Source organism: Crocodylus porosus, unplaced genomic scaffold (assembly GCF_001723895.1).
Source record: "Crocodylus porosus isolate Cpor-Errol unplaced genomic scaffold, CroPor_comp1, whole genome shotgun sequence".
Taxonomy (NCBI): domain Eukaryota; kingdom Metazoa; phylum Chordata; order Crocodylia; family Crocodylidae; genus Crocodylus; species Crocodylus porosus.
The window spans coordinates 81,046,101-81,057,593 of NW_017728918.1; the positions used below are offsets into that span (position 1 = coordinate 81,046,101).

Sequence of the window (11,493 nt, forward strand, 5' to 3'; positions counted from 1 at the left end):
AGGTGTTTTGGGTTACATTAAGGATATGGCCCAAGCCAACAACAGCAAGACTGATACCTGATCATTTTGCCATTTGCTCCAAATGTGCTGTGAAAACTTCCTGAAGTCATGAAGCTGAAGATAAAGTAGCATTCTGATTTTGCTTATTAGTTCTTTTCAATTTGCATCAGAACCTTAATGCAATCTAAAATTAGGTTTTGACACAAAGGGCATTTTTACACATGCACACGTCGCAGTGGCAGATGCTTTGAAAAGTGCCTGGCACTGCATTGCATGCAGTTGAATAAGTGGTGAAATGCACGTCAGTGCTGAGGCAATGTCGGCAAGGTTCAAAAGCGCGCCGCAACCATTTTCTGTGTGCTGACATGCATTTCGTCATTTATACAGCTGCACATGGCACAGTGCAGTTCGCCTCAGCTCGCGTGCAGAGCAAACTTGATTAATAAAGTCTGTTCCAAAACAGGGGATCTCCAGCGCGTTGCTGGAAAAAGGTATGTGTATAAATGCCCAAGCACAATAGGTTCTCTCCCATTTATATTTTCCCTTTTAAAAAATATAATAATGATTGTAGCCTATTAGTACATACCTTAGACATTTAAAAGTTTCTTCTTTACAATATATTTGCTGGAGGATACATGATAGAGGGAACTCATACATTTCTTGCACCCCCGCTCCCAGGAAACTGTGGGATATAGTGCTGGACATGACGTTACCTTGGGTACATGACAGTCAGCCCCTAACCAGGCTCTGTTTCACAGGCCTAGGTGGCACTCTGTTTAAGTTCTTGGGTAAGATATGAACTTGTGGTAATTGGGGTAACTACGGCGAATATTTCCACTGTTCTTTTCTTCCCAGTCTTGTTTGATGTTATTGGTGTTGACTTTTAATTTTAAAAACAAAATGAAGCTGTTGAGCTATTGGGAAATATGTTAGTGTTATGGTGTCTAAGTGTCTGACTGACAGGGAATAGGAGCAACCACATCAGAAAGGTACTTTTCTACTTTTTTCCTTGCAGAGTTCTAGGCAGAGTCTGGCGCTGGAGTTGGCTGTCATGTCCAAGTCTGTCAACTTTTTTTGTTTGAAACAGCAAGGGTAAGATGAACTGCAGGGTAAGATGGGCTGTTTTGAATCAAATAGTCCAGTTATAATATCACTTCTTTTTTTCTTTTTTGTTCTTTAATGTCCTTTTTGGTATTGATGTTGAAATTTTGGCATAACCTCAATTATTCTGGAAATAATTCCTCACTGGACAATTCCTTATTTAATATAATAAAGACATCATAGTTTATTGGGAATAAAATAGTCCATCTTGCCTTCATTCCATTTTACCCAAGTAGTTAAAAAAAAAATTGACTAAAAATAACTAAATACAACTGGTATAATGATATATAGCTACTCAAAATTGTTTTTTATATATATCATTTTTGCATAATATTTTTCAGAGATTTTATATATATTCTTTGTGACAAAACTTGGAATTATTTACTTTAAAATGATTAAGTAATTTCTTTCTATTAAATTATAATGCTATGGAAGACAGTCCATACATGCTTTTTTATGATGATATTTTTGATGTAAATTAAGTTGAATTTTCCTTGTTTTCAATAATTAAACACCAGAGAAGGTCATGTGCTACAATTTGTCTCATTAGACATTAAATTAGTGTTAATAATTATGCAAATTGCTACATAATGTCTATAGCCCCTTTGTTTTTGTGCCATGAGCAGGCAACTCCAGCAATGCATTATAATCTATCTTTATCTAGTTTACACATAACAGGCTAATATTGTCATTGCTGCTCTATGAAATTCAATGGGTGGCACAGCCACCCATGTTTATCTGAAGCTGTGGGGCTAATTATAGAGATGGGAGATGCTTTTTTTTTACTGGAAATTGCTAAATGACCCTTTATAACAATAAAAGTGACAGAAGTCAAGGATCCGTTTGCACACTGGGGTATGAAATGCTTTTCTTTGTATTTACTTCTGTCATTGAGAGCTTATTTTTCTTTGACCAAAAAAAAAAGTATTTTTTTATGAACTCCTTAATGAATCTTTGCTAAGTGCTTTGAAGATAAAGCACTGTATAAAGACTGAAGTGTTAATATTAATTTAGAGGCTTAACCCAGCTGTGAGCATTTACTGTAAGCCTTTTTCTGAGAGAAAAAAAAAGTAGGTTTAAGCAACAGCTTTTTTCCCTCATTTTCTTCTATCACAACCCAATTAGGAAAAAAAGATAAAAATAGATTAGATCATTATCTGTACTTGGAGTCTCCCATCACTATACTTTAATTCCCACTACCCCAAAAACTCTGTCTTTGTAAGTGTAATCAGTATATGTGTGCCATTTGAGTTGTGTGTTTTTGGTACAAGCAATACGTAAACCTGTAGCTTAAAGCTTTTTTTGCACAGTGATTTTCATTCTACCACTGTGACAAAAAGTGTTGAACTCTTGTTAATTGTTTTCTGTGCACTGGTTTCACCTTTCTCCCCTAATTTCTGTTAGGTTCTGAGCTCATGCCCAAAGCCCTCTCCACCAGGATAGTGGGAGGCATTTGGTGGTTTTTCACACTTATCATCATTTCCTCGTACACTGCTAACCTAGCCGCCTTTCTGACAGTGGAACGCATGGAATCCCCTATCGATTCTGCTGATGATTTAGCCAAGCAGACTAAAATAGAGTATGGAGCAGTTGAAGATGGAGCAACAATGACATTTTTCAAGGTAAGCTCTTATTTTCTAATTGGAAGAGAATTTTAGCACGAATAGGAATTAACCCTGTTGAGTAGTTGTTGAGTGTGTGATCTAATTCCAGTGTGGGTTTTGGAAAAAGCAAGAGAAACAATGTGTATAAAATTTATCATAGCAAATAAAACTTCGCTGATCATTTTTAACCAGGGAGTTGAATGGACTCTAATGCAATATATTGAGTCCATTGCCTGAATTCCTTGTTCAGGCAAATTTCCCATCACTGAGTGTGAGAGTGAATTTTGTCAGTGTGTGGCTTATAGGGTTAGAACAATGATGTTACACTTAATTAAGAGTCTCTATTCCTCTCCTTATATATCACCTCTTTGGGCACTGAAACAGCTGGGCTGAGCATACCTTGTGGACTGTTCATTTTTGAGAATGCCTGTTTGAATTGTATTTTAAGTTAATAAAAAGCAGCTAACTCATTAAATGTCTTCCCTATTTCCACCTAGTGAGCAGAGCAATTCAGTTTACAACACAATGTTTCTTTTTAAATGAAGTAAAGCATATGCTATATTATTTATTACAGAGATAAGAAAACACTGTTTCTATAGCTCCTTCAAATACCTAGGTTGGCACAAATTGATATAAAGTGTGTACACTTGGTCAAAAGCCAGTCTGGCCCCTAGGTTTTGATAAAGGATCCTAACATTCCCCTAGTGTGGGGTTGTAGTCAAGGCCTGGCTGGAACATACCATACTCCAGAGTCCTAATTTTCCTGCAGAAACTGTTGCAAGCTAGTCCTTAGGTTTCTTTTACAGCAAGACCCAAGTAGGCTTGAGCTGGCCCAGAGACAGTGGAACACAAGGATGAATAAAAGCCATCCTTGCACTTCTCTCTCCATATGTTCCGATCATAAAATTCACCGCTTGATCATCTGCAAGAACTAAGTGATCATTATCTAATATAATGATAGCAGTGGTGTTACCAGTGGATGTAGCATGCTTAAGTTTTGGAATAATCTTTAATAATCACCTTCTGCTTAGGAAAAATAAATTAAAATAAAATAATATAATATAAAATAAAATAATCGGTAGTAACTGAGGACTTTGCAAGGCCCTTATCTTAGTATATTAGGAAGGTTCAGGATGTTTCCCTCAAAATATCTCTTTGAAAAAGTGCTGAAGAAATTGATGGAAGTAACTAATCATCTGGGATCCTGGTTTTCACTGTTTTAAAATGGCAAGTTCTCTGATAAAAAATCGCAACTTCTCTGATTAAAACTCCCCAAATCCACATTTTTCCATGATTAAAATAAAGTACCACCATATATGCAGGTATCAGTTGAACACAATGTTTTATTGATAAATTTACAATTTTAAAGCAGTTTGGAAGCCTACCAATGCCTCAATCATTATAATAAAATAAATTATAAATACCTGTAGATTTTGGTGTTTGATTTTGGACTTTTTATTATGGAAATTCAGAGTGCCCCCTTCTCTCACCAGGATGTAGGTCTAGCTGCACCTGTGTCCCCCTGCCACCCAGCCCACTTTGTGGCACTGAGCAGCCATGATATCCTGGTGCCCTGCCCATGACATTGCCCCTCACTCCTATTCCCCAGCCCCTCAGCCCTGATGGTGCTCCTCACTCCTCATCCACAGCTCCCTGGCCCTGGTGATGTTCCTCAGTCTCCATCCACAGCACCCTCCCCACCTTCTGCTAGTGCCCTTCACTCCTCACCCACACCCCCCTTCCCCGCCACCCTACCAGAGGGGGCCCCAACCTGTCAGGGCTACAGGGCCAGAGACCTGGGTCCACAGCCCTCTACTACCTGTAGTAGCGCCCAAGCCCCAACTGCTGCTAGTGGGAGGCGGCAGCTGCTGTGATGGAGCAGAGAGTGGAGCCCAGCTGCCCACCACCCAGGGGCAACACAACCAGAGTGGGACCCATGGGGGGTGGGTATGAACTGCCTGCTGTGGACTCAGGCGGGGGGGTGGCACCCCGTTGTTGTGCACACTGCTACGGTGGGGAATGGGGGGCACATGTCTCCCAGATTTGTGTACAGGGTGGGTGCAGACTTCAGGTGTGGGATTCCTCACCCTGCTGCCCTCCTCCAAGGGCCTCCATGGCCCAGTGGGTGGGACCTGACACAGCAGGGCAGAGCATGGCTGGGCACCACTACTGCAAGCTCTGCACCACCATGGAGAGCTGCCCTCCATGCTGCTGCCCTTGCTGCTCCCAAGTGGGCAGGGGGCACCTCACCATGGCAGTACAGGGCCCATAGAAATGGCATCAAGTTTTCCTGCCTGGCCTAGTTCTGCACTGCCATGCTGGATCCTAGTGCTGCCAGGGCATGGAGGCCCCAGGGGGAAGACAGCAGGGCAGAGGGCCCAAGCCCACAGCAGACAACCCTCCCCCTGCTCACAAATCTGGGGGGCACGTGTCCCCCATGTGCTACCCAGGAGTGTGCACAGTGGTGGGGATCCATCTCTCCCCACCCCCACCTCCCAGACTAGCTGCCTGCAGTTCCATCCCACTTCTTGCCTGGGCTCTATGGCTGTGCATGGGCTGGGGCCCCAAACCCATGCATCACCTGGGCTGGGCAGCAGACCAAACCCTGCACAACTCCCTCCCTCCCACTATGGGGGCCTCAATCTCCCGTCCACTGCTTCCCCCCCCAAACAGACTTACCTGAGGGAGCTGCTTTCATGAGCACGGGCACATGTCGCCCCCTGCTTAACTGCCCTCTTCCCACTCCCCCAGCCCCTTGCAGGCTGGAACTCTGCCAGCCTGCAAGGGGAAACCCACCATTCCCACATTTTTCTCTTTTAAAGAAAAAAAAATCCAGGTTTTTCTCCTTAAAATGAGAAAATCCATATTTTTATCCTTAAAGTGGAGAAAGCCATGTTTTACTGCAGCAAACAGAAAACCTGGATCCCTACTAATCAATTACAGCAACCTTGATGACAAGAAATATGTGACGAAATTCAGCAGGAAATAATACCTTCAGAAAAGTTTAAAGAGTTAGACTTTTAAAAGAACAAAAATGATTAAAGTCAAAGGACATAACGAGATGCCACAAAGTACTTATTGAGTTACAAGGAAACACTACAGGGCTTTAATTTCATTTTTGTCTGGCAGAAGACTTTGATCTTGTACTCTTTCAGATTGGAAGGCTAAACTCTAAAATATTAGGAGGCAGTTTTTACTTTCTGTCCAGATGCCAGCAGCACTTTTCTCTGTCTGTCCTTAACTTTTTTCTTTATTTCTTGTTTTAGTTCTTTCTATTGCTCTTTCTTTTCTCTTTTCACTCCAGGCTCTGTTCCTCTCTCTCTCTCTCTCTCTCTCCTTGATTCGTCTCTTTCTATGTCTTCCCTACATATTTTCCCAAATATATATTACTCTGATTACCTCTCTTTTATAAACACTTCCCCTTTCCTGCCTGTCCCCCACCTTTCTATGGGTTGCTCTTTTCTATGCATCTCCTATTTGGTTTCTATTTTTTCTGTACCCTCCTTTATTTGTTTGGTTTGCATTACCTCAAAAGCCAGAAAAACAATGGCAAACAGTAAAGTATTGGCTGTATTTCCTGCATGGTATTGCTTCATACTGTATTTATTAAACTGGTACACAACAGAAACGAAACATCAGATCAGATCATACATTTCTGTATTGCTGTAGTACATTTTGGAATCTTCCATTTCCGTAATGATATAAATGGGAAGTCAGTACAAAGTGTACTTTTAGTTGGTTAACTTAAGGACATATTCTGCCTTTTGTTGTAGCGATTGCCAGTTTATTGGAGCTAGTGTGTTTTAGCTCCTTGTTTTAATTTAATGCCATAGAAGTTTGAAATGTACTAGAATAATGATTCTTGTACATTATTTCCCTCGCTTTGGCAAGAGTGAAGAAGGTACAAAGGAGTATATACACTCAAGTAGAAACTCTGATGCTCATGATCAGCAGTCAGCTTCTTCCTGATTTTTTAGTCATGGGTTTTGGGTTTAAATAGGTATGAAATGAGATAGTAGCATTTTACACCTGGTGCAAGGGAAGGCATAAAAGCAGTTTAGGGATTCATACAGTAGGAAACTGGAAACTAGGGGTGCCTATAATGTGTTCCGATGTGTTCTGATTAGAACACGGTGGAGCAGGCTCCATTAATTGAGTCTGCTGGAGCATTCTAATTAAAACACTCCAGCATGCTGCAGCATCTTGTATATTCAGTGTCCTACATTTTAAAATCGTGGCAGAGGTACTTTAACTAAAGCTCATCGAACAAGCCTTAATTAAAGCATCCCCCGCCCCCCCACCATTTTGCAATGCAGGACACTGAATATACACTCCTGAGAGCCATTCTAATTCAAATGCCCTCTGCCCTCCCCCAACTTGTATAGGTACCCTAGAAGACCTAGAAAGTCTGGAAGAGCATGGAGCATAGTATCTTTATGCAGCAATGGTACTACACTCTGGCAAGGTACACACATTACACTTTTACTGGAATAAGTGATCAGAAAGTGGTCTAAGATTTACCCCTTCCAGCACAGGGTGAATGTGTGTTGTGTTTACTACTGATATAAACTATGCTGCTTGCAGAAAACCATGTAAATTAAATAGATTCCACCTCAGGCTTTTTGTATTGCTACATCTGTACAATCTGTACAATGCCTCTGTATTGTTACATTATACCATTACAGACAGAATGCTCAGAAGGAAGGCATGAATGGAAGACATCACAAACTATTAGGGCTATCAATTAATTGTGATTAACACCCGCGATTTCACCGTTAATTTGATTTTGCGTTAATTTTTTAATGCACATTAATTGCTGCTGGTGAGAGGAGAAAAGCAGCCCCTCTCCTCTTGCTGCTACTTGGCCACACCCCGTTTTCCCCCTCAAACACACACCAGCCAGCCATAATATAGTTCTAATCAGTAATATATATATTTTTTAAAATATAGTTTACTGTTTTTGTAAAATTATATAGATACAGATGTACTTACTAGTATATGCATATATTGTTTTAAGAGAACCATTTTGTTAAAGTAAAAACAATCATAAAACTGGGAACAGGAGACAGGAAAGGGAAACTATTTAAATACAACATTGTGAATTATGTCATTGGGGATATTAACAGCTCCACTACATTATGAAGTTCCACAAAGTTCTGCAATTAGGATAGAATACCTTGGTTAAAAACCACCCTGGTTAAAGGAGTAGGTGAAAGGAGTAGTTGATAGCAATGAGTGCTGTTGTAGCGTTAGGAAACAGGCAATTGCACAAGGACGCTAAAAGAACCAGTACAAAACTCTGTGGCCTTTTACCAGTACAAGTAAATATAATAAAAACGGCATCTCTTTAGCATATCAGGACCAAGCAAAATCCTAATAATAGTATAGATGTTCTATTAGACTAGGATAATAAGGAAAAACAGAATGAACCTTTTTTCCCCAATGTATCTGGAAAGAAACAAAACGGCATATTCATTTTTTATATTGATAAAAAACTTTATTTCATCAGCAGGTAGAGGAGACTGTAAAACAATAACTATTAAATACTTAACTGGATAATCTGGAAGATATTTAGAAGCAGGGTGGTGGTGGTATAACCTTTCTATTTTCCATAAGTGAGACAGTTAATGGAATAGTGTGTCCAGTTCCAGTGACCAACTTTCAGAAAAGACTTTAACACATTTTAGCTTTTGAATCAAAGGTAAAAGAATAAGCAGACATTTCTAATATATCTAGAAACTAAAGAAGATCTATCTAGTTAATTTATTTAAAGAAAGTTAAGGGGACTTGATCATGGCCTATAACTGTCTAAATCAAAATCTAGATTTCTGACAGTTGATATCAGTTTAATTTAGTAGAAATGTTATAATGAGATCCAGTAGTTTAAAGATGAAGCTAGACAAATTCAGGCTAGAAATGAGGTACATATTTTAACAGTGAAGGTAATTAACCATTGGAAGAATTTACCTAGGGAACAACTGGATTTTACATTGCTTGCTACTTAACTCAAGGTTGGATATAGTTTAGGGATAGCTCAAATAGAGGCTACAGGACAGATACAGAGATTACAAGGTGAAGATATTTGGCTTCTGTTACTCAGGAGGTCAGAGTAGATCATAGTGTTCCTTTCTAGTTTTAAATATAAAACTATTTCAGTAGGATTGCACAAAATGATTGAGCATGTAATCTGGTCCCATGTGTGTATGTGTTTCTGTCATTATAGCAAAATAAAGCATCTGAGCAAAACAGTGGCATTATGTTACAATATAAAATAAAAGCTCCAGATGGTTTGTCAATGTTAAATGAAAATATGAAATCTTGGTAATAGTTATTAGTTCCAACCATAGTGAGGCACAGTAGCTGTCCTTGAGATCACAGTAACTTCTGAATGAAAGATCTATATAGATCAGGGGTTGGCAAAATGCGGCCCGGGGGAAAGATGCGTCTTGCCAGGCCATTCTATCTGGCTCGTGGTGCCCCTAAAAAATGTAGAAAATTTATATTAATCTGTCCTGGGCTGCCTGTCATGCGGCCCTTGATGGCTTGCTGAAACTCAGTAAGCAGCCCTCTGCCCAAAATAATTGCCCACCCCTGATACAGATGCTCACTAAAATCTTCCCTTGAATATCTTTGGATTAAGTCTCAAAAGTCTATACCCTACCACAAGGTGAGTGGGTCTACACTATTCCCCAGCTTCTGCTTTTTAGCCTTCCTTCTCTGTGTCTAACACAGGCAACCTGTTCTGCTGCTGCTCAGAGCTTTCCCAAACAGTAGCATACTGAAAATGACATGATTCTTGACTATTTCACAACTTCTTACTGAGCATGTCTACACATGCCCCCCGATGTGCAGTTGTTACTGTGCAGTCACTTAGTACTTGCTTCAGCAGTCCTGACATTACTGCGCAGTCCCAGTGGCATACAAGTTGTTTCTGGCCTTACTGCGCAGTAGCAACAAGCTACTGCATAGTAGCTCATTGCTACTCCGCAGTAGTGTCAGCATCACAGTTTGCACCCACCAATGCTACATCACCATAGCAACAAGCTACATTGCCATAGCATCTTGTGTACATACACCCAGAGTCCTGAATATAGATGGTAAAAGAACAGCAATTCAAGGTTTTAAAATTAATTTTCATTCCATATGTAAATAAGATAAAAAAACTTTCTGCATTATGTTCCAGTCCTTGTTTCTGGATCAGAGAGGTTAAGGGGTTTTTTGTTTGGGTTTATGCCCCTTATAAGATTGGAAAATCTACCTTTGAAAACTTTGTTAAAATCAGTTTCATTCTGTGAAATATTTGGGTTTTGCTTATATGTTTTTCATGAAAAAATGTGTGTGGAAAATCAAACCAGCTCTTTTTGTGAATAACAGCTGTAAAACTGACCAGAGTTGTGTTTATTTCACTCTGCTGCTGTTTGGCAAAGCTGTAAGTGCTCCAGCTGTCTCTCATCACTGTCAGTAAAGCACACTACAGTACATACACTTCGCATGTAGTCGACAACTGCAAGATAATATTTGCATTCAGAAAGCTATTTCTTTTCTTTTTAACTGAAAGCTTAAATTTTGTAAAAAGCCCTTTCCCCGCCACATGCCACTACCTAGGGCACTGGTTCTCAACCTTTTTTAGACTCAAGGCATCCCCATAACTTTTCTTAATTTATTACAATAGGTAAAAAAATAACATGACTGGAAACACAGTTTTTAAACAAACTGGAAACACAAATATGAATAACCATAATATGATCATTAATGCTACAACTGATCCTGGCAGTGCTCCAGTTGGGGATCACTGCCATGCTGTTATGGTTCCTGTCAGAACAGGTTCTGAATACCCCAAATCTTGAATGTATTTATCCCTGGCCTAATCATAAGCCACAGAGATCCTCTCTCCTTCTGAAGCTCTTAAGGTGTCTAATGGCACTTAGGAGTAGTGTAAGGTCTAGAAATCAGAAATTTTATATACAAAATAAAATATCTTCTATGAGCAAGGACTTTGTGCAAAATATCACCCGTAAGATTTATAATCAAACCATAAGTGTCCTAACTTGGGGATAACTTCTTGTTTTTAGCATACGGCTTAAAAAGGGAGGGGAGAAAAAGGGTGAAGAGGAAGATAAAAGTGATGGGGCAACCCTATAAAATAGTGTGAGAGGAGTCTCTCTCTGCAGAATGGAGATGCCTTTGTAGAGCTTCTGGGTCCCTGCCATGGGAAGGGTCCTGTTGGCTGGTGTGGTGCAGTGCAGGGCAGCACAGCCTGGTAGCAGCTCCAGCCAGCTTGCTCTGGACCCTAGTGACAGATTCCCTTCTGGAAAAGCCTCCTGAAGTGGAACCTCCTGGGACCTCCTACCTGCCACAGGGACTGGAAGAGAAAGGCTGCCCCCTCTCCCCTCTGCCCAAGCTCCTGCCTCACTCTTACTGTCAGCCCTCATTATAGCATATTATGAAAAAGGAGAGGTGGATGCCTTCCTTGGGTTCCAAAGAGAGCTGGATCCTCTTCAATAGGGCTGTGTGAAGCTTCAGTAGCTGATTCAATTCGGAGGAGATTTGGGTTGATTTGGGGACCAAATCTCTGAATCTGAATCAAATCAGGCAACCAAGTAAAAGCTTAGAATTGCTTCAAAGCATCCAAATTGGTTCAGAAAAAGATTTGGAAAAGATTTGACCCATTCGGAGATTTGGCCATAGACTAAATAGGCAGCTGACAGCTGCTTCCAGCTGGTAAGTCTGTTGGGGTTGGGGGAGGGTGGAGGGAAGGGGCATGAGGGAAGGAGGGATTGGGGCTGGG

The 11,493-nt window shown here is 40.5% G+C and overlaps 1 protein-coding gene across 1 annotated transcript in view; it reads left to right on the forward strand.

The window, feature by feature from the left end:
• GRIK2 (glutamate ionotropic receptor kainate type subunit 2) overlaps nucleotides 1-11,493 on the forward strand; it is a 654,323-nt gene that overhangs the window by 496,664 nt on the left and 146,166 nt on the right. Inside the window, exon 13 of the mRNA XM_019537811.1 lies at nucleotides 2,506-2,723. Within this exon, the coding sequence (XP_019393356.1) occupies nucleotides 2,506-2,723 (218 nt within the window). The remainder of the gene's footprint in view (nucleotides 1-2,505; nucleotides 2,724-11,493) is intronic.